Consider the following 27,029-nt stretch of genomic DNA (forward strand, 5'->3'; position numbering starts at 1 on the left):
CTTGCTAAGAGTCTTTACTTGAGTTTATGTCAATTTCAATACCAATTCATCTTCTAGGCTCCTGTTTGGGCAAGATACTCCACAGGAACAGTAACCTGGGAAGAAGAGCAGACAGGTATTTTTGTTTTGAACACATCTTTGGGATATTGAGCATGACATCCATTTTTAATGAGCCCCCAGAAATCACTGGTAACCTTGCTGTTCTTAAAGGGTAAATTTAGGAGCTTTGTCCTGAAAAAGGATGAGTGTAGAGACTAAATTGCAGCTTTGAGGAATATTTGTCATCCACTGGGCTCAAAAGGCTGCTGCTTCTAGGACACAGATAGTAGAGATGTATTCCCACTGTTTTCTTTATGGCTTTCTGTAATGACATGGAATTACTAACAATTCTGTCATGAGTGACTCTGTGATTACTAGCAGGATCAGTTCAAATATGATTATTGGAGATGCTCATTAATTAACCTCCCTTAATCACTTCTATGTAAAGCAGGGCAGATATGACCTATGAACTGCAGTGGAGGTTTTTTGCACTCATCATTAACTGGCCTTTTTAATCAGTTTCTGAAAAGTGGAATGCAAATGCAGGGTGAAGCCCAAGATATTCACAATTCAGGTGGTGCTGGTGTGGAGCAGCTCTTCCAGGATTGTGTGGAGGACATCCAGCCCCTGATTTGAGTTTTTTTTATTCCCCTTTAGTCTTTAATTTCCACTGAAGGTTTTTCTCTCCTGAAAAAAAAGGAGCACAATGCACTGATTTTGGTTTCTGTCCAAGCAATTTTGGTTTCTGTTCTAAGCAATTCCAGGGGGTTGTGCAGGTGCTGTTGGTGCTGTGCAAGATTCCCCCTCCATGAACACTTCCATGGAGTGGGGACCAGGGAGCTGCCACTGATGGCATCTGAACAGGCTTGGGCTGAATTCCTTCTTCCAACAGCTCAGCTTCTCTCCTTGACTGCTTTTCCCATAAATAAATCTACTTTATTTCTGCATTATTTCTATTTTGCTGCTTTTTTTCTTCTAACATTTGGGTTTTCCAGCTGGGCTGCTGGTTGAGTTTTTGGCTTTTGGTGGCACACAGATGGGGAGGGGATGGACTTTAAGAAATCCTGTATAACCACTGTCAAGGCTTTTCAGTTCACTGAGATTCCAGAGCATGCTGTCCTGAAATGGAGAGCCTCAGTAAATGACTCAATTGCCAGTGAATTAATAACTGTTGGGTGTTTAGTTTTGTTGCAGACATCTTTATGGAAAATCCTTTCCTTAGGATTTTTCCTCCTGAGAAGCTGAAAGGCCTCAGAAACAAAATGTAAGCATTGATTATCTGCTGCTGTGGAATGCAACAGGTGCATCTGGGATTGGTCTCATGTGGTTGTTTCTAATTAATGGCCAATCACAGTCAGCTGGCTCAGACTCTCTGTCCAAGACAGAAGCCTTTGTTATGATTATTTCAGATTCTATTCTTAGCCAGCCTTCTATTCTTTTAGTATAGTTTTAATATAATATATATCATAAAATAATAGATCAGCCTTCTGGAAGATGGAGTCAGATCCTCATCTCTTCCCTCACCCTCAGACCCCTGTGAACACCAGCACACAGTGTAGCTCTGTCACCCTGACTGTAAAAGCTTACTTTACTGCTCACTGTGAAGCTGTGTTCTGTAAGTGGTGGGAGATGAGATGTGTCATGGCTGAGGTGGAAAACCCTTGACAAGCCAGGTTTCAGTGGGGGTGCAGGGGATAACAGAATCCCAGAGAGGTTTGGGTAGGAAGGGACATTAAAGCCCATCTTGTTCCCATCCCCTGCCATGGGCAGGGACACCTCCCACTATCCCAGGTACTGCAAACCCCATCCAGCCTGGCCTTGAACACTTCCAGGGATGGGGCAGCTACAGCAGCATCTCTGGGCACCCTGTGCCAGGGCCTCACCACCCTCACAAAGAAGAATTTCTTCCCAATATCCCACCTAACCCTGCCCTTGGTCTGTTTACATCCATTCCCCTTGTCCTGTCATTCCAAACCCTCTGCATCTCTCCTGGACTCACTTTAGGTACTGTTAGCACAGCAAGTGCAAACCAGCTGACAATTGGCTTAAGGCTTCCTCAAGTTAAAAAAGATGGGAAAAATTCTGCTTGAAATAACCACTCTTTATTGCAGTTACATCCTGGAAACATCCTGGTTCTGATGGCAAAATTCCTTGCTATCAGATAGGTCTAATCTAAATGGAATGTTGCTTCCAAGTATTGTCCTACAGCTCTGTCATTTACTTGCTCATCTCCTTAATATGGAAAACAGCTGTGGAGAAAGCAGCCCAGCCAATCCCAGCCATGGGGGCAGTGTCCCCTCCTAATTCTGTGCCACACTTGGTGACACTCAACACCCAAACTGGTCCCTGGAATGAACAAAAATCATGAGAAATTGCTGAAAGAGTCATTGCTGAAATTGTCATTTGAGTTTTTCTGGTCATGTACAGAAATAAAGAATTCAGGGCTTTGCTCATAACATTAACAAAAATGGAAAACAAATCATGACAGTGTTTTGCTTGTTGTGTAAGGTCATCAGGATGGCTGCAGCTTCCCAGTTTGCCAGTAGATACAAGAAGGATTTGAGTACAGAAGCCCTCAGGACCAAGCTTGCCCGCAGGAAATCCATCCTCCAGAAGGAGAACAGGCACAAGCTCTTCGAAAAGGGCCGGCAGCTGGGGCTGGCAGATGTCAGTGTTCAGCTCCCCAAGGACAGGGCAATTTCTGAGCTCAAGGAAACCAGGGACTTGTGCTCTCAGGAGAACAGCAATGGGAAACAGAGTAAGTAAAGAATTGCTATAAGATTGTTTTTTAAGTGTTAAAAATTGTAAGTAGGTTTAGTAGCGTTATCACAGAAACCTAATAACAGTCAACATTTCAATTTGACAAAAAAGTTGAAGATTTTAAAACCCTATCAGCCTTTCCAAGTGTTAAAATCAAGACAATAAAATCTTAATATGGCTGTACCTTTGTGATGTGAATGAAGCTTTGCTCTGGTTTGTCTGCAGCAGCTAAAGGAAGAATGCATTTTGTTATTAATATTCAATAGAAGTGCATTTATGATTGCTTTGTCCTTTAAGATGTGAAAAACTCCAGTCTAAAATACCATCTAATACACATCTGTTATGTAATTAAAGTGTGCTTAGAAATGGGCAATTTTATATTATATATAAAATTATTAATGGATAAATGCATCATATGATTGCATTTTGAAAATAGCTAGTTTTGGACAACTTCTTTTCCTCCCAGAAAACAGAGCCTGCATATATGCTGAATTCTGCCCCCTGGCTCTCCTGGATGCTTGTGGTCTAAGAAATTAAGTTAATATTTCAAAATGTTAACAAGTTATTGGAGGATAGTAACAGGAGTTCAGTCTGTATGTAATATTATCAAATAGGAAATTTAATAAGTTTGTCTTGATTATCTTTAATAAATTTCAACTTTAAGTGGATATTAATTTTTCAGGTAGACATAATTCAAATTTGGCAACATCTTAAGGTTTTATTCTTTCATGTAACTTCTGCCTCATTTATTCTCATTTATTGGTATCTAAAGCTGAGTTTTCAATGACATTGCAAGTGTTTGAATAGAGAAACTGGTACAAATAAACCAAATAAGAAGATGAGGTGTTAATTTTCATACCAGTAACCTTGCAAGCCTGTGAAATGGGAGTGAGTTTCTAGTAATCCTCAGGTGGATATTTGGGAATTCTATTTGTAAGCTGAAATTTACCATTGAATTCCCTTTTAGTGGGAAGGGTTAAAACTCGTCAGAGATTCCAGTCAGTTCCTCTTCTACCTTGGCAAAGTTTATTGGAAATTTCTGACTTCTTGTTGGCTCCAAAACCATCTTCATGTTTTCCTAACCCATCTTTCCTGCATGTGTGCTGCAGGGGCAGCCCCCAGTGCAGGCTCCAGGAGGATGAACGAGCGCAGGGAGATGCTGCAGCGCTACAAGGAGGAGAAGGAGCTTCGCAAACTGCAGGAGCAGAGGGAGAGAGCCAAGAAAGGGGTGTTCAAGGTTGGCCTCTACAGACCAGCTGCACCTGGGTTCCTTGCTGCTGAGGAACCTGCAGTGGCAAAGCCAAGAGAGAAGGTAACAGTGAGAAAATATTTCATATCTCAATTAATTGCTTCTGTGTATGCCGTTTAAATTGGTGTTTTTGTACAAGATGTGTGTGTTGTTTCAAATAAACTGCTTATTTTGCAAAGGCTTTATTAATGTTATGATCAGGGAGTAATTTGGCTCGTTCTCTTTTCTAAACAAAGCTGGAAATAGTACTAATGATATGTGGATTTTTGTATTTGTGATTATGTTCAGTTCAAAAATTGGAATGATTCATCCACAGATGAAAGAGCTGTGTTATTTTAGAACCAGTAACTTGTTCATATTTAGTCAAAGCTTTCACACTTGATGCATTTTGCACAGACATGTTGTTTTTCACATTTATGCTTCTTGCTCAGTCTCAGTGACAAAGGGAAAAAGGAGTTAATAAACTCTCATTTCCTTGGGGATGTTTTCAGGCAGCTCCTGCTTTCTCTGGAAGGATTACTCGGTCAAAAGCCAAGCTCCAAGAAGGGAAAACCATGATACCAACTGCACCTAAGTCCTCTACGGTTTGTTTTTTATGTATCTATAACTCCAGTGAATAAATTTAGAGAAAGGGATGAAATTTCAGACTCAGGGTAGTATCTTTACAAGTTTGATTAGATCAGTACAAGAAGAAAAGAGCACAGGTTTTTCAGGATATTTAAACTGTTTCTTAAATCTTTTTCTGACAGTGCATTAACTAGTTAGATAATGCACAATAACATATCCCTAAACAATCTATTTTAAGTTATTCTTAATGTCTCTCTACTTTTTAAAACCTCCTGTGCCAAATTATTTTACTTTTTTCTTTACTGTAATCTAGGGTAGATAGATGAGGAAAGAAATTGGGCTGCTGATTTTCTGGAAATCTGATACTTCACAAAAAACTTGGTTTTTTTCTCCTAGGTCAATGCCCATGGGCAGAGTGTACACTCTACACAGGCAGGACATAAACAGATGAGTGCAGCCAAAGTGGCTGAAAAGGAGAAAGGTATGGAAATACAGCTGAACCTGAAAGTTGGGTATTTTTGGGGAGAAAGACCCACAGCACATTTTTGGGTGTAGGAAGGAAGGAGGAGGTTTTAAGATGGCCATTTCTACCAAGGGCAGCAGCTGGTGAATTATCAAGTGTGTGGCTCCAGGGCTCACAGGAGCCTGTTGCCTCCATAGGCTGGGAAAATGGAATGCAGGGTCCTGACAGTCCTGGTTACTGATTATTGCCCCTGGGAGAGGGAAAAGAAACAGGTCAGTAGGCAAATTGCACAACTGCCAGATGTCTCAGCTCCTGGAGCTGACAGAGGTTTGCCTCAGGAAGAATATCACAGGTAGTGTCTCATTCTGTGCCACAATTACAGGTATTTCTTAAGAAAACAGCAGTTAAAAATAAACAACCTGTGCCACCTTTAAGAGATTTGAATGCCTTGGATCAGAAACTTTTCTTCATAGCTCAGTGAGATCCTTAAGTGGATACAACCAAGTCATGTGGAATGTTGATGTTAATGCAAGATATTCAGTAATTCAGAGTGAAATGACTTTCACATCATTAATCTAATCAAGTCAGCAAGCTGCAGACCTTTAATTTCAGTAGTGCCCTTGGTGAATACTGAAAAGATGTATTATTAGTATTTGATACAAAAATTAAAATGTTTAATTCTTGCAAAATGGTCATCCATTTATTATTTCTTTCTAAAATTGATTATTTCTTTCTAAAATTGATTATTTCTTTTGTACTGAATCAAGGATATGCATTATATGTACTTAAACTTCCCTGCCCATGGCAGGGAGGTTGGAATGAGGTGATCCTTAAGGTCCCTTCCAACCCAAACCATTCTGTGATTCTTTGAAACACCAATATAAAAATGTTTGGGAAGTGAATGTTTGATAAATCCAATGTTGTAGTTATTTACCCAGTGATTTTTTTCCCCCAACTTTTCATTCTAGAATCACAGCTTGACAATAAAGACAGGAATAGCATGAACAGTTACCAAGTGGGGATTTCAGACAGGCAGGGAATGGAATAAAGAGCTCCCATGAAATTTGTCTGTGCAGGAAAGTGCTGTCATTTTAAAAGCCTGTTAGAAACAGTGCTAAAGTACAAAGATGAAAATGATGATGATGATGGGTGATAGAGTGCATGAACTTGTCATGTTTTATAAAATATTTCAGAGCAAATTAGTCTTAAGAGTACTTTGTTAGATTGCATTAAATTCTAACCTTGGAAATCTTTCATATAATGGCCAGGGCATTACTTTGTTACACCAATGGTTTGCTTTAGCTTCCAGCTCTGCCAATAACCATGGCAAAGATACTAATCTAAAAAACTTCATCTGTAAAACAGGGAGGGCCTTGACTCTGCTTGCAGGGAGCAGTGGGGAGCATTCCTTATTAATGTTGTTATAAAGGAGTAATTATTAATGTTATGATGAAGGAGTTTGTGCATGGCATCAAACACACAGATGGAGCTGTGCAGGAAAAGCACCTCCAGTCAGGATCCCTCAGTGCCTTGCCTGCATGCCAGGGCCTGGCTGTGCCCTGAACTGACCCAACCCTGCTCATCCTGACAAACCCATGCAACTGATAACTGCTGGTGCATTCCTCATTGCTATAAAATGGAAACTTTGTTGTTACTTGAGTGCAGCTCCTCATTAAACTTGGAATCTCTGGGTTAATCTCTCTTGCAGTGTTGCAGCCTGCAGCCCAGCCAGCCCCAAGTGTGAGAGTCACCAGAGCAGCTGCTGCTGCAGCCAGGCAGGTGCTGAAACCAACTGCTGCTGCTGGTAAGTGAGGCAGAGCTGGGAAGCTCAGCTGTACCTTAGACTGCATTTAAGTCTTGCCAAATTATCATCTAAGAAAAGGCCTGAGTGCTGCATCACCCACACTCTTGTCTTGAACTCCACATCAACATGTTGAAACCAACACTTCCCACAAAGCCCATCAGTGTGGAGCATCCATGTCCACATGGTAATTACAAACTCAGAGAACAAAGCCAGCACTGGTACAGATTGGCACTTTGGCTGTTTATGGCCATAAAATTATTAAATGTGTGAGCAGGAGCATCTCTGGAAGAGATGAGAGCCTTTGTTCTTCAGGTGAGGAATTTCTCTCTGTCTGTTTACTGGAATTCAGTTCACCAACAGAATTCCTAAGCCATATTGAAATTAAAAATCTAAACTCAAATTGGCTTGACACTCTCTCTCCAACCTTTTAGGAAATAAGGTGACTTTTATTTTTACTATGTGGCAAGATGTAAAGATTGATGGCTTAATGAGTTTGTTTTCTTTGTGATACATCTGTTACTACACTGTTAAATCCTAGGCCAGGTTTTCTTTTGAATGAACTTTTGCAATGCTATTTCTTCCCTGTAGCCACCTCCCACCCAAGAAATAAAGCAGTCTATCCCTATCTTTAGCAACTGGATTTTTATGGCAGTGTTTTGGTGAAAGATTACATGAATCAGCTGCCTTTTTGACCTCTGGGAGTGTCTCTTTTTGTAGGTAACCAGTCACAGAGAAAGGCAGCAAACACAACAGGAAAGCAGAAGAAAGCAGTAAAACCTGAACCCATAAAGGTAGGTCATGTAATAGTTGAAATGGAAAAGCAGTAAAACTCATTTAAGAGCCAATAACTGTGTCATTGTAGCTGAAGTGCTCAAACATAAAAGCAGTAATTTCAGTAATAAGCTCGAATTTGGGAAGGACTTGTATGTATTTATACTGCCATATTTTAAAAATTAAGATCAAATTTAGTGCTCATGTAGAATCACAGAATGCTGTGACTTACAAGAGACCCACAAGGATCATCCCAATCCAACTCCTGGCCCCTCACAGGACAACCCCAAGAACCCCACCATGGATATGGACGTGGCTGATGAATGATCTGATTACTAATCAGGATCTGGACAATGATTTAAAATAGACAAGAAGTTCTTGCATGACATATCTGATGTTTTAACTAGTCAAAAAAATAAAATTGCTTTGCTGGTTTGATCAAGCAGCTGTAAATTTTTGAAGTGTATTCTGAATGGATCCTTTTCCTGCTCAGGTAACAGTATGAGACTCTAGAAGCTGAGAAATAAACACATTTAAAATTTTAGGGTTTTAATAAAAACCTAAATTTTATGTTTTGAACCACCAAAAAATAAGGCTGGAAATGCTGTTCTCTGCAAAGGAGAGCACTATTCTCTGCATGATTTACAGCTCAAGGCAATCATTGTGGATCCTGGTGTCATCACTTCCAGAATTTTTTATGCATTTCTGTGCAACAGCTATCCCTGATTTTTTCCTTCTTTTGCTCCACTCTTCCCTCTCACACCTCCCATCTCCACCTTGTTCCTGTAACTGAGCTGTGCTCTAGAGTGTTTGAGATTGTGCAACCACACCCAAACAGGAGGTGAGAGCACTTTTCTCTGCCTTGGACAAGCACCTCTCCACAGGCAGAGTCCCTGCCAGTTGCTAACCACAGGCAGCTCATTGGAAATGTTGGCTAAAAGCAAAATTCAAGGTTTACATTCCTAGCAGAGGTGACTGAACTACAACAAGACTTTCAGTGGGTTGAAGATGCATATTTTCTTGAGAAACACCCAAAGTTTTTCTGGCTGGCTTGAGCTAACAACCTCAGTTGGGTAGCTCAGAAATGTGTTCTGTGTGACTATCTGGTCACTCAGCTCATAAGAATGTGAATTATTGTTTAATTTTTTTCTCCTCTTTTAAAGACATTCTGTGGTGCTAACTGCACTTGGGTTGCATTCCTCAGCTATCAGCCTATTCCAGTTTGTTTTTCAGTCTTTGGATTGGAGTATGTGCATAAACTATGGTTATTCAACAGTGCCAGTTGGATTTGGAGCCAGTAATTCTGCTCTTGAGGGTTTTATCACCTTAAAGCTTTTATTTCTAGCAGAGGGAGCAAGCATTTGTCAATTTTAATTATTGTTTTGGTTGGTAAGGTGTTCTGCTTTAGCCCCTGGAGTGGATTGTTGCATTCTTTGTAGTGAAGTGTTACTTCTGTCTCTAGAATTATTTGCAGGTGTCAGAAAATGGTTGGACTTGTTGGTAACTCATCACTTGTGTCCAGGTGTGCTGGTTTAGGAGCTGATTTACCTTAAGCTGTTCCCTTCCTGGTGGCTGTCAGACACTCCTGTTATAATTCAGCCCATGCCTATTGCAAACACATGATTTGATGATTTGTCTATCTATGCTGTTACAGATAATTTCTTCTGAACATGAAGTGGAGACAAATGCTGGAGTGGAACCAGAACTGAAAAGTTCTGCTGCTGATTCCAAGCACTCAATGCCAGTAGAACTTCAGCAAGAACAAACCTCAGTGGAAAACACCAATTTTTCTCCAAGGAGACCCAGAACACGCTCCTTTGCTCCTCAAAACTTTGTGTTTCAGCCTCTGAGTGGATTGGCAACCTACACTGTGACACCCATGTCTCCTTCAAGGGCAAATGCTTTTTTGACACCCAGCGCTGTCTGGAATTTTTCAAAATCTCCATTGTAAGAGTCTTCCTTCTAATAGGGCCTAAAATGCAAGTGAACCTCTGTGGGGATACCAAAAATCATAAAAAGATTCACTCTTTAACAAAGTGTTGTGGTGTTGTAACACCTGATCTTTATGGCTTCTATCATTGTTTAAATATGGACTTAACACAACAGCAGAAATGGGTGAATTTATATGGATATAATAATGGATATGGATATAATCCATATAATATAACAGATAGGGATATAATCCATTATTCTGTCCATGCTTGAGTAGCAGCTGTCAGAGACTCTGCCCTGTATCCATCTGCACTGATTTATTTATTTATTTAGTGTTCTGTGGAGGTTTGCCTTCTTAACTCTGCATTTCTGTGAAATTCACCCATATTTGATGTCACTTTCTCACTGTGTCTTAACTAAATGTACTTTTGTTTGTTTCCAGCAAAATATTTGAAAACTCCAGTGAAACTAAAGCACAAAAGTCTAATTTAAAAAGTCAGCCTTCACCTTCTGTTAAAGACATTCAAGAACAGCAAATGAGCACAAGTTTGGAAGGAGGAGGTAGGAAGTTCACATTTAGTTTATGCTGATGCTTTTAATTATCACCAGATTGTGAACAAATTCTTTTCATACTTTTCAGCAGGTGAATCAGATGAGAGAACTTCCACTCAGAGATCAAACAGCACAACTCCTGTCTCAACAGCACTTTCAGTGAAGTCAGATGATACAAAAGAGCAGGAGCATGATGTGCCCTATTTCAGGTTTGGCTTCACTTGTTTCATTTTCCTGATGTCCATTTGAAAATTCTTAATAAGAAAAATGAGACTTCTTCTGAAGATCAGCTTAATTTAATGCTGGTTGGTGTCTGTCAGCTCTTACCTGAGTAGGCAGATATTCCTGCATTCTTTTTTATACCTTAAGGTACAAAAGGTACCTTTTGTACCTGTTTGCCTTGCACCTAAGTGCAAGGAAAGTAAAATTCTGGAGACTAACACCTTGTCCTATGGATCAAAGCAGTAGAAAAAAAATTGCACCTCGGCCACTCAGCAAAATAAAACAATCCAATCTTCAGCTCAGAGGCTGTGGGTTCTCTGAGAGCAAAAGGATATTATCATTAACAGGCACCACAAGTCAGAAAATTCTCCAAATCCTTGTTTTTTCTCTATCCTTGTATTTTCAGAAACATTCTTCGGGCTGAGACAGAGAGGCTGCTGTCCCAGTGCCTGCAGTGGGAAGGAAACCTTGAGCTGGACATCCCAGAGGATGGTAAGAGTGAGCTGCAATGGGACAGAGAGAAGGACATGTATGTGCTGTTTGCAAAATAGCAAAAAATAATCTGCAAAGCTGTGCTAGAGAAAGTTTAGAGTTGGATCTGCCTCAAGATACAAAATCTCCTATTCCTAAAATTTGCGTAGCACTTGCAGTGATGGTGATTGATAAAGTGAACAAAGTGCACATCAAAATAGTTGTTCTATTGCCAGTCAGTATTTAAATGTAGGAACTTTAACCAAGCTGGTTTTTAAAAATAAGATTAGTTTTTAATGTGGAATATGTGCCCTTATCTGGGAAAATACAGATGACTCCAGCAATGCTTATCTTTAACACTTGAGAGAGAATTTTTTTTTTTTTTTTTTTTGTAAGAAGCAACTTCAGAGCATTTAATTGGGCAGGAAAGCTCCATCTGAATTGAATTGCAGGTTTGCAATAGGTGGGACAACAAATTCCAGGCTCCTCAAACACTTATTTATCCAAGATATCCTGTGTTTTTCTTCTTCTTGCTGCCAGCTAAAGACCTGATTCGCTCCACAGTTGGTCAGACAAGGCTGCTCATAGGAGAAAGGTTCAAACAGTTTGAAGGACTGGTTGATAATTGTGAATTTAAACGAGGTGAAAAAGAAACAACATGTACAGACCTGGATGGATTTTGGGATATGGTTAATTTTCAGGTATGTACTTGCATGTTAACTTAGTAGGATAAAATGGATGGGAGTTATTTATGAACCAAGTATTGATTTTTTTTTTTTAATATTCAGGTTGTATTTTTTATCTTTAATGTAAAAAATGCAGGTTTTTATTTTAACACTTGGTGACAGTGAATTGTTCCAGTTGGGATACTATGAGTTATAATTCATTTACCAGTTCTGTGTTGTTTTTGGGCTGTGTGCCTTGTCTGTCTCTGGAATAATTATGTTGGGCCAAATTTTATTCTGTTTTGGAGTGAGGATACAGTCACAATGTCTACCTCCCAGTTTTTGGAGAATTCCTGAAGCTCACCTGAAAAGTAGGGGTCCCATTCTTCAGTATGAGAATAATGCAGAAATTACAATAACTCTATTTAGGGCTCAGCTTAGGTGGTAGAAAACCTTCATCTCTTTTCCTCTGTTGATGCTTTCTTTAGTTTCACAATGAAATATAATCTGAATTACCAAAAGAGCTCTCAACAAAGGAGTTTGTAAGTAATTAAATTAAATGCAGAGATGGACTTGTTGTGGTCCTAGTCACAGGTTTTGGTCCTAGTCACAGATTCTGACTTCTTTGCAGAAAGTATAAAAGTTTGATCTGCTTCTTCAGAAGTATTTGAGAGCTGTTTCCTGCAGGATGGAAGACTGTGCTTGTTTGAATAAAGGTTATTTTACAGTGTATTCTTTTGCTTTCCTTAAATGTGACCAACAGATTGAAGATGTGAATAAAAAATTTGATAATCTGATGAAGCTCCAAGGCAATGACTGGCAGCCACTTGATGTCCCAAGCAAAGCAGTTGTCAAGGTATGAATAGCCCCTAAAGCACATCTTGCATGGCTTCTTTAGATAGATTGAATATTAAGTGAAATTCCTCTCAGGGATTTTCTCCCTTCTCCCTCACCTCTCTTGTATTATTTGCTGGGTTTAGTCCCAGTTGCCTCTTTTGGCTGCTAAGATTAGAACTAAGAATTAACAATGTATTTTTGGAGTCATTGGATTCTATGCTAGTAAGACAAAGCTCTTAAATTTAGGATGTAAACTTACTCTTCAGATGTAAAACAATTTATCTGGGCCACTGACATAACTGGGAAGTAAACCACCCAGGAATTTGGGAGTGAGTGCCAGTTTGGAGCAGGGAGTGCTCCATTGTAATGGTGTCCCATTAAGCCAGCACCATGGGTGGCTTTAAACTGCTGCTTCTCTAAGTACAAATGGATCTGACACTCTCCAAAATAAGTTAGTGCTGATTGCAAAATAAGCTGTAATGTGAGTTGGTTTATCTCCTCTTTGGTTTGAAATATAGAATTGCTTCTGAATATAAATTGTATTTGCATTGCCTAAACTCTTAAGTTCCTTGAGACTGCTTAACTAATTATAAAATTGAGGTGAAGATGGATAAGAAATGCCAGGCATGGGAAAACAGAGGGAATGTGGTCTGTGGGAGCTGCCCATAAATGCCAGAACTCTTCAGGTGGTACAAAACAAAACTTCCCTTGGAAAACTGAATGCCAAGAGAGGCTTCCCTGACTGCCTGGAGTCTGTCCTGTGGTTACACTGTGTCCCTGCCACTAGGAGTCCCTGCATCCCAGTGCTTCCAAAATCTTACTGAATTTATCAGGAAAAAAGTTACATTGAGGATTTTTGAACTGCAGATTCATTTGAAAAAAAAATCATTGATGCTGTTAAGGTAACTCTGTGATGTCAGCTGGATGGCAGCCCAAGAAGTGCTGGGGATGGGCAGAGGCCTTGATGCATAAAATTGTAGAATTGTTGAGGTTGGAAAAGTCACCAAATTTAACCATTCCCCCAGCACTGGCAATGCCACCACCACTGTCCCCAAGTGCCACATCTCATGGCTTTTAAACCCCTCCAGGGATGGGGACTCCACCCTTCTCTGGGCAGCTGTGCCAGGGCTGGACAACCCTTCCAGTGAAAATACTTCTCCTGATAGCCAATCCAAACCTCCTGTGGTACAAATTCATCCAATTCCTCTGCTCCTGTCCCTGGGAGCAGAGCCTGAATCCCCCTGGCTGTGCCCTCCTGGCAGGAGCTGTGCAGAGCCACAAGGTCCCCTCTGAGCCTCCTTTTGCTCCTTGCTGTGTCTGTGGCAGCAGCCCCTGTGCAGAGGCTCATGTGCAGTTGCTGCTGTGCAGAATTGCAGGTGTGAGCCAGGTTTCTGTCCTTGCAGAAGAAGGCAGTGCCAGGTGCAGTGCCCAAGGCCAAGCTGGAAGCTGCTGCCAGAGCTGCTGCCCGGAGCCGCCTGGCCTCTGTCAAAGCAGCCATGAGGGACAGGATGAAGCTGGGGGGAGATGCTGAGAAGCTGCCAGAGACAGAAAAAGTGGTTTTTGAAGCAGGATTTTTCAGGATTGAAAGCCCTGTGAAAAACTTTTCAGGTAGGTGAAGATTAATTGTGATTTTTGTGATCTGAAAGTACCAGAGGGTTGAATCCATTTCACTGGGGAGAGGTGTCGCAGACATTTTTTCATAGAAATCCTTTCTTTGGGACTTGTTCATCTTCTGGGAAGCTGAGGCCCCAGAAAGAGAATGTAAACAATGATTATCAGCTGCTGTGGAATGCAATAGGATGCACCTGTGATTGGTTCATGTTCCATGTGTACAATTAAGGGCCAATCACAGGGCAAGCTCTCTGGAACACAGGGACAGAGAACTCTCTTGTTTTTAGATTCTTTTCTATACTATTCTTAGGTTAGCAGCCTCTGCAACTTCTCTCCTTATTCTTTTTAGTATAGTTATAATGTATTATAGATCATATATCAATAAATCCAGCCTTCTGATCATGAAACAAGATTCTCATCCTTCTCTCACCCTGGAGACCTCATCAGGTCGCTGTAATAGAGAGGAATTGTGCTGTTTGTTCTGGCTGCAACTCCAGGACTGGACACACTGTTTCACCCAGTGCCTGATTACATCAGGGCTCCAAAGTGAACTGGGGTACATGAATGTGCTGATTTGAGTGGTTATGGCAGCATGAAATCCCTGCTTAGGCAGAGGTGAAATAGCTGGTTCATGTTTTCCCAGCATAAATTTAATAATGAAATTCTAATCTGAGCATGCCCAGATTCAGCTGATGAACCTCTTCAGCAAAGTCAATGCCAGCTCACATGCTCTAATTGCAGGACAGGAATTGGGATTTTTATTTTTTAATTAAACCTCTTGCTGTGCTGTCTTCAAAGCTGCAAATAAAGTCCACTCATAATCTGTGCTCATGGTTAACAAGATTGTAACATAATCCAGTTTGCTGTAAAAGCTGTTTAATAGTTCAGGTTTTTTAACAGGTGCTCAAAATATAACTTCATTTCCAGCATTATATCTTATTGACACCTATATGCAGCCAGTATTTCCAGTACTTCTGTTTCTCTCACATTTCTAGTACATAATTTGATTTTAAATTCCCTTTTTTGGGTGCAGATCTCTCTTCTCATGACAAAACTAACAATTTTTTTCATGTGCCCTTTTTTAAGTAGGGGGGAACTTCTGAAAAGCTTTGAGCAACACTGGATTTAAGCCAACTCCAACAGAGACTCTGTTCTAAGCATCAGTTCTGAATCTGTGTCTTTTAAACTCTATTAAAATGGCCTGATTTGAGAGATGGAAGTTAATAATTTCCATTTCTCTTTGCAAGTGTATGTAAGATTTCCATCTAATATTTGTATAAGATGATTCAGCAAGCAAAAAACAATTGTGTCTCTGGTTAGAATTGTAATGTGATCAGTTCATTTCAGTTTTTGGAAACTGCTGTAGGAATGAAATATGTATGAAATATTTATACATTTTCCAGGTTTGCTTCCAAGGACCCCTGGGAAACGGGCAAATCAAAGATCATCCATCAGATCTCTGCTTTCTTCTCCTCTCTGTAAGCCTGAGGATGCACCTGCAAAACAAACCCCATCAGCCCTCAACCTCCACCCAGCCCAGAGTCTGAAAATGGACCAACTCCCCACTGAACAAACTCCCCCCCTGCATAAACTCCCTGAAAGTCTTGAACAAAGGTAGGAATGTTAAAGCAGCTTTTAATTAACCTTGTACAAATCATTTTAGAGCTGGAACTGAAAGACATGATGTTAAAACCCATCAAATGTTACCTTTCCATTTGGCAGTGATAAAGTTTGCAAAGTGCTTGTGACTTTTCCTTCCCTTAAGCAAATATTAAAGAGCTTTGCCCAAATGTAATTTTGCTGCTGGGGTAGAAGTTTGTTTGCCCAGGAAATTTGAGTTTGATGTAGCTCAGCAGTGCCAACCAAGGCAGCAAAACTGCAGAACAAATTGTAACATTAGTTGGACAAGTCAGAAGGTGATTGATGAAGATGATTGAGAAGGATGAAAATGTTTTGGTTTCCCTTCCAGCATTTCTGTGGCTGCAGAAGAAACGTGTCTGGCTGCTGGCACAGCAGAGGGAAATAAGGTAAGTCATGCATTGTTCATGGATGTGCTTTAAATACTCTGGTTTTACTAGCAAAGGAAAAATTCTTTTGATTACCCCTTGGATTTCTGATCAAATCCTCACTTAGAAATCTTGTGTATTCCTCAGGGCAGTGCTTTTTACCTCTGGGTGGGCAAAGCTGGGGACTGCTGCAGTTTGGGGACCTTGTCTTGCTCTTCAGAGCTGTGTTTGGAGGTCCTGGCTGCTCCAGGGGGACACTTGTCACTTGGACAAGCAATGTTTACCACCTCCTGCTTTCTGGTGGGGATTTTTAAAATGCATTTAAAGTGTAATAATGCATTATGTAATATAAGTAGTACAATAATAATGTAATATAATAATGCATTAAATGGATTTATGGACCCTGACTAAAAGCAACAGCACTCAGAGCATCCTCCACAGCAGAGCATTGGGCTCTTAATCTCCTTAATTAGTTAAAAGAGCTAATCCAAGTGTCAGAAATTCATATCCTGAAATGTCTGAAGCCTTGGTGACATTGTTTGTGTTTGAGTAGCCTTAAAAGAGCAGGAATGTGGTCTCTAATTCAGGTGATGCTGTGCTACCAGGGAAAGTTGGTGCTTTGGAGTCAATCATCCTTTAGTAACTTTCATTGGAAATGGAGTCTTTAAATTTTATTTGTCACTGCTTGGATCTGTGCATGACTGCAGCACTCATTTCCCCTCCCATCCCCCTACATATAATTTTTTTTTTTTTAATCCTGATTACTAATTTTTTATTATGGCTTTTACTACATCCTTTCTCTATTAAAATGAGTGTTGGTGATTTTCCTCTCTGGGGAAACCTTTCAGTGCTGCTCATGGGTTTTTCTGGAGGAAAAGTCACCAGATAACACTTGAAGTTCAAAACCTTCTTTCCTGTGGAAGAACTTCCCTTATCCTGTCAGAGGGATTTTTAGGCTTTAAAGGGTTTTTGGGATTTGAGTCATAGCCTTCACCCTGAGCCTGGGCCTGCCTGTGCCTTGCTCAGTGCTGGAGTTAAATCTTTCCTGAACTGCCCATAAAATCTGTGAGAGAGATGTGTGGACTTGGTCTGACATAACAAGGACATGGCTGGGAACAGAGAAAATCCCTGTTTTTCAGGTCCTGGGAGATTGTAGCAGTGAATCAAAAGCAGTGGATGGCATGGAAGAGATGGAGCTGTCTGCTGCAGAGCAGGGCCAGGACATCACCATGTGCAGCCCAGAGAAGGAGACAAACCCTGCTCAGCCTGGACAGCCACAGATCCATCAGCCAGGTGCTTCTCTCAGAGCTGCAGGGGTGCCATTGCTGGGGCCTTCTGTTATCCTAAACATTTATAATAATCTGAATGTTACTCTTTGAAATCAGATTGATTTGTGGGTGCTGTTAGAAAAAGCTCCCTTAGCTGATGTGACTTAAACACAAGTTGCACATGAGCAAACAGTGCCCCTGGATTTCTCTGTACAGTTTCTGAGGGATATGTGAAAGAGAAAGCCAATATAAAGAAATAAATACATTTTAGAGTTTGGATTTCTTCTTTTAATAAATACAGAAAGCAATACTGTGTTTTCAGCTTTGGCAGCATCAGACTAACTTTTTTTTTTTTTTTAATTATATACTTATTTTTCAGATGTTTCATGTAGTGATTTGACACTCATTGACAGAAATCCTTTTGATATGGTAAGTTGACCTTCAAGTTTATTTGACTAAGGCAAGCTGCATGTTGCAGGACTGTTCACCTTTGCTGCAGACTCAGTTGCTGCACAGAGAAAATTAAACTCTTAAAGATGTTATCAAGCCAATTGCTGTAACTTTAAATACAAACCACATTCCAGCTGTCTCCTTGCTGGGCTCACACTGGTGTTCCTTACTGCACATAAAGAGTGTAGGATGAATCAAGACATTTGTAGCAGGACCATGTCTGATTTTTGTCAGATTGAGCCTTTGTGTTTCTTACAAATTTCCTTGTAGATATTCATTAACAGCCTTTTTTTTCTTCCTGGAATTTTTTAAGTCTACCCCAAATCTTTTTTAATCACCTCAGCATTTAGAGCTGGAAGTAACATTCAGCAGGGAAAAGCAGATGTGCAAAAGCTTTCACATTTAATGCAATTAATAGAATTAGGGTGTAGGTTTTCTTGTGAAAAATCCTCTTTAAAATACAGATTACTGACTTGAGTAAGGAGTGTTTTTCTTCAGCACAGACCATGTGTAATCACTTTTTATTTTATGCCTGGGAAATAAGCTTGTAAAACTGCTTTTGGGGAAAATCAGAGTCCTTTAGTGCTCTGTGGTTTAAGTGTTCCTCCAGCCCTGACTCCACTCTGCTCCTCCCACAGCCAGTGCTGGATGCTCAGCTCCCCTTCACTCCAGTCAAGACCAAAGCCCAGAAGTTTGCAGCAGCTGAAGTATTCAGTGACCTCATCGTGTTTTCTCCCATTGGTCCCTCTGGGGATCAATGAAAAGTGACTTTTATGCAAAATATGTAAATTCTATGAAGAGGAAGCCCACAGAGGGTGTCTGGAACACAATCTGCTACCCTGGAATGTGCTGAGAGAGGAAGAGTGGCCATGGTAGTGGATCTGCTAAAGGGTTTGTGTCATTTGATGGTGCAGCTGTGGTTGCACCAAGCTCTGCTGTGCATCAGTAGTGGGCTGTGTTCTGGTGATCCCTGCTGTAAATTCTCACTGCAACCTGAAGCATTTTTATGTTGGTATCATTTAATGTATCTCCTGTCTCCTCCAGGTTGTAAAACTGTTACCTTTGAGCTTTTCTACCCTGGTATGACCTCATTGCTCGTTGTTATTACAAGGTGCCCAGCCCACCAGCTGTGCCCGTGCCCTGTATCTGCTGGGATGGCACCTTTGGGGTGTCAGCCAGCCTGTTCCCTCCCCAGAGCACTCTGCCATGCTCTGGGGGTACCTGTGCACCCCAGACTGCAGTGTCTGCTGTGTTCACACCTGCCTCAGCTCTGGCTCTGGCAGGGCTGGATGCATGCAGTTCTTCCCTGGGAAAGTTTTCCTGCTGTGTAAGAACCAGTGGATTTGTAATATGAGAAACTAACTCAGAACAAGGATTTCTAAGTCAGATAATACCTTTTCCTGGTGATGTATTGAAATAGGCATTGATATTATTTCCTTTAAGGATGCAGTTTTCTATTCAGTATCTTAACAGACCCATGTTTTCTACTTGTTTTTGACATGTTTATGCTCAGTCTCTTCTCTCATCTTGTTTGTTGTGCATTCCCCATCCAGACTGTAACATATTTGTGCATAAGGAACATGCCAGTTCTGTAGACTGTGGATTTGAGGAGAAGCATTACAGCACCACCACTTGTTATATTTTTAACAAATACCTCACTGGGCTTCTTGTCCCAGTGACCTGAGTGTAACACACACATCCTTCCACCAGCCTTGATCCCAAACCAAGCTGAGATTTCAGTCCCTTAGCAGAAAGTGGCTGCCACTGCCAGGGGTTAAGTTTTAACCTGGAAGCTGTGTACTGATTACACTGGAATAAAGAGGAAGCTGATGTGTGCTGGAATCCATTTTCTTCATTTCTAACTCCAGTTCTAGGGATCCTTTTAATCACTTTCCTGCTGAGGAATGGTTTGGGTTGGGAGGGAACTCAATGCCCATTGAATTCCAGCCCCTGCCATGGGCAGGGACATTCCACAGACCAGGTTGCTCCAAGCCCCATCCAGCCTGGTCTGGAACACTTCCAGGGATTCAGGGGCAGCCACAGCTTCTCCATGCTGGTGGTAGCAGTGTGCTGCTCTAGACTGCTGCATCTGCTGGGAATTTTAAGGACTCTGCTTGTAACTTGGCACTCAAAGCATGAAAGGAGTCACTGTTACAAAACAGCATCAGCCACGTCAGAGAAAGCTTTGGAAACTTCAGTGGTGGCTGTTGGACTGTTGTTTTCCAGACAAGACTGCAGTGACTCACAGCAAAGGGAACATACTTCTCTTTTCTTTTTTTACCAGCCTGACTCACAGGATGAACTTGCCAATAAAGCTCCCCACCCTTGAAACTGCTCTTGACTCACACGGGGGTGATGAGTGGGGAGCAGCACAAGCCTCGTGACCCATTCATGGAGTACCCAGCACTCGTAGGAATGGGATCTCCCTGGGCTGGGAAATGTTCCTGGTTTAGGGCCCCAGATGGGCAGAAATGAAGGACAGGGATGGCTTGTCCAGCCATGGTGTAGCAGAGAGATTTTGCTTCCTCCAGCTCTGAGCCCTCTCCTGAAATGGCTCATCCTGGTCAGGCTCAGAGGCTGTCAGGTTTTCTCTGTACTTCCTAGAGGATTGCTGCCCCTGTGCACAGGACCAGGGCAGAGTGGCACAGGCTGCTTTCCCAAGTTCCTCTCCACAGAAACCAAACTCCTTGTTGCTGCCCCTGCAGCAGGAGCTCAGCTCACCTGGACCATGTTGCATCTTTCGAGATACGATTAAACCAAACTGTACATGTTCAATGTTTTATTCCCTCACAGTGAGCTGGTGAGAAGGCACTTGTGTCCCACCCTACCAGAGCAGGGTTTGCCCAGAGTGCCCCCAGTCAGATCATGGTGGGCACCACGCTGGTGAGGGCGATGTCCCCCCCGATGCAGAGCTTGGTGACCTCGTTGAGCCGCCTCTCGCGGAAGTTGTACTGCAGCAGGTGCGCGTCGTTCACGGCCACCTTGAAGTGATCCGTCTCACAAAGCACCTGCAGCTGCAAGAAAAGCCCCACATCAGCCCCAAACCCCCCTGGATTTGCTCTGTTTTAAGGCACACACCCCAGCAGGCTGGCACTGGCTGCAGGTGCTGCCAGCCCTGGGGCGTGGGGAGGAGCTGCAGCACCAGCGCCCTTTGCCTTCCCAAAACTCTCCTGTGCTCTCCCTCCTCCGTGTTCCAGCCCAGTTTCTGCCTCCTCATCCCTGTGCCAGTCCCTCAAAGCAAGGCTCCGCATTGTGAACCTCCTTTGCAGGGAAAAACACCTCGTGAGAGGAGCTGCCAGCAGGGAAAACACCGTACAGAAACCTGTCCAACCACTGTGCAGAACAACGGTGTAAATAAGGAGGGTTTCATAACCCATGGGATACCAGAGCAGGGCAGAAGTCATGCCCTGGGCAGCTGGAGCTGCAGGAGGGGGTCAGAAGAGCTGGAAGGTGCTGTAGGGACAGCACATGGGGTGGCTGCCTCAGAAACACCCCTGGGAGCTGATCCCTGTGCAAAAGCATCATCGTCCTTACACAGGCCTTGCTGCCCAAACCCTCTCAGTGCTTTTGGTGCAATGAGACTGAGCTGGGATGGGTTTTACTGGTACCTTGAAGGGTTTTCCAGCTTCAAATGGAAACCTGGGAGCTGTCCTCTCCTCCTTCCCCCAGGTGTTCTGGAACATGGAATTGCAGACGATGACTTTCCTGTTGTCTTCGTTGAAGCGAGGGTTGAAGTGGAAGGCAACGTCATTCCCTCTCTTGAAATCCAGTGAAAACCTGCAAAAACAAGAATGGAGTTGCTGCTTTTGCCACACAAAAGCCCTGAACTCTGTTGCAGGGCCTCCCAAAAATAGCAGAGAGAAAGACCCCATAGGGCAACAACAGGGCATTTACACATTTGTAATAATATTGTAATAGAATTTGTAATAATATTTGATGTTACACCAGGCAGGGGTTGTTCAGGAATGGAAAGCAGATTCCAGCCCCCAGAAAGCAGATTCCAGCTGAACCCCCAGTACCTGTTTGGGTTGGGGTTCACAGTCCCAGTGATGGTGATGAGCAGCCGAGGGACGAGTCCTGCCTGCAGGGGCAGCTCAAAGGGCACTTTCTGGGAGACAACAGGCATTTGGTATCAGCAAAAAAGCCATCTCAAAAGCACAATGCCACCCCTGGGGACAGCCAGCCCCATGCCCTTCCCTTGGCCAAGCAACATCAGCCCCTGAGGACACAAACCCTCATCGTGATGGAGCCATTACCATGGGAGGGGTTGGTCCTCCCTGTGGAGCTGTTGGTCCTCCCTGTGGAGCTGTTGGTCCTCCCTGAGGAGCAGAAGGCCCAAATCCAGGGCCACTGGGTGGTTGTCCTGGGGCAGGATACGGCCCTGTTGCTGGTGGAGCTCCAGGTGCTCCTGGATACGCTCCTGGTCCTGCTGGTGCTCCAGGATAAGCTCCAGGTGCTCCAGGGTACGCAGGGTATGCTCCAGGTCCTCCAGGACAGGTTCCAGGTGCCCCAGGGTAGGCTGCAGGTGCTCCAGGGTAGGCTGCAGGTGCTCCAGGGTACCCTGGGAAGGCTCCAGGAGCTGCTGGCTGGTTCCCCCAGGAGGGCCAGCCCTGGCCTGGGGGCGCACAGGGGGCTGGGTTGTTGCTGTTGGCCAAGGCATCAGATAGCTGGGGACACAGGAGAGGACAGGGTCAGCTGGGGGAGGTCCCTGCTGGCATCACACGGAGCTCTCCAGAGCCTGCAGTGACCAAGGGCAAGAGCTCAGCTCTCAGCTGCTCCCTGGGCTTTTCCATAAAACTGCTGAGAGAACGCAGAGGGTCTGGGGATTGAGCAGCTTAGCAAGGATGTGCTCCCTCCCATCCCAGCCAAAGGTCTCTGCTGCAAGGCCACAGCCACAGCCCCCACGGGTTTTTAGAGAAATCCATACTTACAGAGAAACCGTCTGACATTCTTCCTGAAAAACAACAACAAAAAAAGAAGTGTCAGTCATTCTTAACCTGTCCCATCCAAAACCCAGAATTTTTGAGGGGAGTCCAGTTTAGTGGGAGTTGATGGGAATTGATGGGAATTGCTGAGTTGCCATCACGTACCTGCCCAGCAGAGGTGACAGCTCCAAAGAACAAATCCTGCTCCAACACCTGGTGGATAAAGGGGAGGCACTGCTGGGAGAGCAGCCCAAATACCCCGGGGTGAGCCCTTGGGATGGATCCAGCACAGCTCACAGCACTCCCAGGATGTCATTCACTCCCCCAGCCCTGAGGCACCATCCAGGATTCCCATTCCCATAAAAAAACCCCAAACAGGACCCTCGGGGCGTGCAGGGGCAGCATCAGCCCAGAGGGTGCAAACCCAGCCCTGCACACTGGGGACACCCTGTGACACAAGGGATGGCCTGGGATGGGCACAGGAGGGTGGCAGCACCCACACAGGTCCTCTTTGTCCTCCCATGTGTCACAACTGTCCCATTCCAGCCATAGGGATGACCTGGGATGGGCACAGGAGGGTGGCAGCACCCACACAGGTCCTCTTTGTCCTCCCATGTGTCACAACTGTCCCATTCCAGCCATAGGGATGACCTGGGATGGGCACAGGAGGGTGGCAGCACCCACACAGGTCCTCTTTGTCCTCCCATGTGTCACAACTGTCCCATTCCAGCCATAGGGATGACCTGGGATGGGCAGAGGATGGTGGCAGCACCCACACAGGTCCTCTTTGTCCTCCCATGTGTCACAACTGTCCCATTCCAGCTGGAGGGATGGTCTGGAATGGGCACGGGAGGGTGGCAGCACCCACACAGGTCCCATTTCTCCTCCCTCTCACCCACAACTGTCCCGTTCCATGGCAGGGCCAGCAGATAAAAGCTGCTTTGCAAGTTCTGTGAGTCCACAAGCACACAGAGAACACGCACCTGCCTGTGCCCAGGAACAGCCCCAGCTGGGCTCCTCCCATCAAAGGGAGCATTCATAAGAGAAAGGAAAAGGGAGAGGCAGGAACGGGGGGAGAGAAGGAAAATTCCAAATTTAAAGCAGAGAGAAGGCAAATTCTCTTTGGAAGAAACAGCTTTGTTCAGATGCACAAAGCTCTCAGGCGTGGCTGCCCTGCCCCGGGAATAACAAACCCCCAGTTCACAGCCAGCAAATCTCTCCTCTCCCTGCAAAACACTCGGGGTTTTTAAGGCCGAAATGCAGTGAGCCAGAGTCCCAAAGCTTTATTTGCTCTCCGGGGTCTTCCTAAACCCCTTGGGTGTGGCAGGAGAAGCCGGGGGTGCCCACACAGCCGGATCAGGTGTGCTCACAGTGCCCTGTGCTGCTGCACTGGGGTCCTGCACGATCCCGTCACCCCTGGAGCAGCAGCTCTGCTCCCTCGGGGACAGGCTGGCACAGCCTCGTGTCCCCACACACACCTGGGCAGTTTGGGGCTGTACCAAAACCCCCAAACCCAAACTAAAGCTCTGCCACCCCAATCCTCTGCAGCAGGTTTGGAGCCCGGGGTCACCTCCTCTCTGTCCCTGCAGGGCTGGAGCTCCCGGAGCTCTGGAAATGCCCTCTGGGTTGGCTGCCAGCGGCCACGGAAGGGGTTGATCCCCACCCTCTTCAGCAGCTCCCCAGGGATGGCTTGCAGGGAATCACAGCTCCAGTGGGGCTGGAAAAGCCCTCTAAGCACAGCCAGCGCACCCAGCACTGTGTCCCCAAGTGCCACAGAGGTTTTAACTCCCTCCAGGATGGGGACTCCAGCACTGCCCCGAGCAGCTGTGCCAGGGCTGGGCAACCTTTCCATGAAGGAATTTTCCACAATATCCAGTTACACCTCCTCCAGTGCAACGTGGGGCCATTTCCCCTCATCCTGCCTCTTGTTCCCGGGGAGCAGAGCCTGAATCCCTCCCAGACCCACCCTCCTGGCAGGAGCTGTGCAGAGCCACAGGGACCCCCCTGAGCCCCCTTTGCTCCAGGCTGAGCCCCTGCCCAGCTCCCTCAGCCTCTCCTCACTGAGAACCTGAGCTCTGGTTTCCAGCAGCATCTGGGCAGCTGAGCTCCAGCTCACCTGAGCTCTCCCTGCCCCAGCAAGGATCAGCTGCAGGGAACATCCCAGAGCTGACCCCAAACATTCCCTACACTCACAGCAAGTGGAAAAAACCTTCTGTTTGGGAAAGAAACACCAGCTCTCTCCCCTTTGAATTCTGCTGTTTTATTTGAATTCTGCTATTCCTGCAGATTTCAATTAAACCCACTCACCCCTAAACGTAACTGGCGGAATAGGAAAATAAAAATGGCTCACATTAAGAAGCATTTCTTATCAAGTCCAGTCTGTCTTCCAATATGAACTTATTACAATATAATATATATAAAAAATATATGATAGTATGCTATAATATAATATTGTAATGCAATAATTATAAATAACACAAATAATAAATGTAAATAATATAATAGATGTAAATAATATATAATAACATATTATTATGATATATACTATTTACATATCTATATTATATTATTTATATTATATTATATTATATTATATTATATTATATTATATTACATTATATTATATTATATCATATTACATTACATTATGTTACATTATATTACGTTACATTATATTATATTATATTATATTATATTATATTATATTATATTATATTATATTATATTATATTATATTATAATTACGATTCTTCACCCTGCAGGGATTTTGGGGCAGGGCTGTCCAGCCCCCTACAAGTTGCAAACACCCTTGGGCTGCCCCCCAGCCGCCATCCCTCCATTATCCCTAAATCCAGAGAAGGTTTCAGGGCTATCCACCCCCCCAGGAATTACAATCACCTTCGGGTCTCCCCCACATTCCCCATCCCTCCATCACCCCCAAAAGCCCCCGGGTCTCTCCGTGCGCCCCAATCCGCAGCGCCCGCGGTTCCCCCGCCTGTCCCATCTCTCATCCCATTTTTAGGGTGCACGAACGCGCCCCAAACCCTTCATTTCCGAGGATTTCTGTGCCTGATCCCCCCGTTCCCCCCCGGGATCCCCCATCCCTCACCTGCGTGCGGCGGCTCCGCGCTCGCTCTGGCTCCGCACCGGGACCCGCCCGGGGGCGGCGACGGGAACGGGAACGGGGCGGGAACGGGGCGGGAACACCCGGGACAGCCCACAGAAAACACCCGGGACAGCCCACAGAAAACACCCGGGACAACCCAAACACCCGGGACAGCCCCAACACCCGGGACAGCCCACAGCAAACACCCGGGACAGCCCACAGCAAACACCCGGGACAGCCCAAACACCCGGGACAGCCCACAGAAAACACCCGGGACAACCCAAACACCCGGGACAGCCCACAGCAAACACCCGGGACAACCCCAACACCCGGGACAACCCACAGCAAACACCCGGGACAGCCCAAACACCCGGGACAGCCCACAGGAGCCGTGACAACCCAAACACCCGGGACAGCCCACAGCAAAACCCGGGACAGCCCCAACACCCGGGACAGCCCACAGCAAACACCCGGGACAGCCCCAACACCCGGGACAGCCCACAGCAAACACCCGGGACAGCCCACAGCAAACACCCGGGACAGCCCCAACACCCGGGACAACCCAACACCCGGGATAGCCCACAGCAAACACCCGGGACAGCCCAAACACCCGGGACAGCCTACAGCAAACACCCGGGAACACCCGGGACAGCCCACAGCAAACACCCGGGACAACCCACAGCAAAACCTGGGACAGCCCACAGCAAACACCTGGGACAACCCAAACACCCGGGATAGCCCACAGCAAACACCCGGGACAACCCACAGCAAACACCCGGGACAACCCACAGGAGCCGTGACAGCCCCAACACCCGGGACAACCCACAGCAAACACCCGGGACAACCCAAACACCCGGGACAGCCCCAGCACCCATGACAGCCCATGTCGCCCGTGACAGCCCCAACACCCGTGACAGCCCCCACCAGCCCTGCGTTTCCCCTTTTCCAGCCCTGACATCCCCCACGGGCGATGCTAACACGGGATATTTGGTTTTCCTGGCCGTTTGTGCCCCGCACGGCCGTTCCCGTTTCTTTCCCTGCCCTGCCCAGATGTTCTCTCCTGGCCAGATGTTCGCCCGTGCCCCTCACGGCTCCATCCCTTCCCCCAGCTCGGGAAAACAGCAACTGGATTTTGTGGAAAATGTGTATTTTATGATTGGCTTTTGGCAAATATTAAACTGAATATTAGATGTGCTGTGTTAGAAAGTGATGCTGTATTAATTCTCTTAAGTAGTGTGTTAAATATAGTTTTAGGTTATAACAAAATGTTAAAATAGAAACTGTGCTATGTAGGATACTTTTTATAAAGAGAGGACTTGCACTGAGACAGC

At 44.6% G+C, this 27,029-nt stretch overlaps 2 protein-coding genes across 2 annotated transcripts; one reads left to right on the top strand and one right to left on the bottom strand.

Moving 5' to 3' along the window:
- Nucleotides 1-55: 55 nt before the first annotated feature.
- On the top strand, nucleotides 56-18,428 carry DLGAP5 (DLG associated protein 5). Its single transcript, XM_058026890.1, has 19 exons — nucleotides 56-115; nucleotides 2,548-2,797; nucleotides 3,909-4,117; nucleotides 4,540-4,632; nucleotides 5,012-5,096; nucleotides 6,787-6,882; nucleotides 7,600-7,673; nucleotides 9,308-9,600; nucleotides 10,028-10,146; nucleotides 10,226-10,346; nucleotides 10,766-10,851; nucleotides 11,371-11,531; nucleotides 12,259-12,351; nucleotides 13,736-13,940; nucleotides 15,347-15,557; nucleotides 15,913-15,970; nucleotides 17,089-17,242; nucleotides 17,597-17,646; nucleotides 18,306-18,428. Exons 2-19 carry the CDS (start codon nucleotides 2,557-2,559, stop codon nucleotides 18,426-18,428), a joined length of 2,472 nt encoding a protein of 823 aa, XP_057882873.1. The 5' UTR covers nucleotides 56-115; nucleotides 2,548-2,556.
- Nucleotides 18,429-20,431: 2,003 nt separating this feature from the next.
- On the bottom strand, nucleotides 20,432-25,722 carry LGALS3 (galectin 3). Its single transcript, XM_058026606.1, has 7 exons — nucleotides 25,702-25,722; nucleotides 22,758-22,805; nucleotides 22,599-22,621; nucleotides 21,924-22,334; nucleotides 21,687-21,775; nucleotides 21,276-21,444; nucleotides 20,432-20,681 (listed from the first exon to the last, which is right to left on the bottom strand). Exons 3-7 carry the CDS (start codon nucleotides 22,614-22,616, stop codon nucleotides 20,526-20,528), a joined length of 843 nt encoding a protein of 280 aa, XP_057882589.1. The 5' UTR covers nucleotides 22,617-22,621; nucleotides 22,758-22,805; nucleotides 25,702-25,722; the 3' UTR covers nucleotides 20,432-20,525.
- Between the last annotated feature and the right edge of the window lie 1,307 nt (nucleotides 25,723-27,029).

The sequence above is a fragment of the Melospiza georgiana genome, chromosome 6 (genome assembly GCF_028018845.1).
Source record: "Melospiza georgiana isolate bMelGeo1 chromosome 6, bMelGeo1.pri, whole genome shotgun sequence".
NCBI lineage: Eukaryota > Metazoa > Chordata > Aves > Passeriformes > Passerellidae > Melospiza > Melospiza georgiana.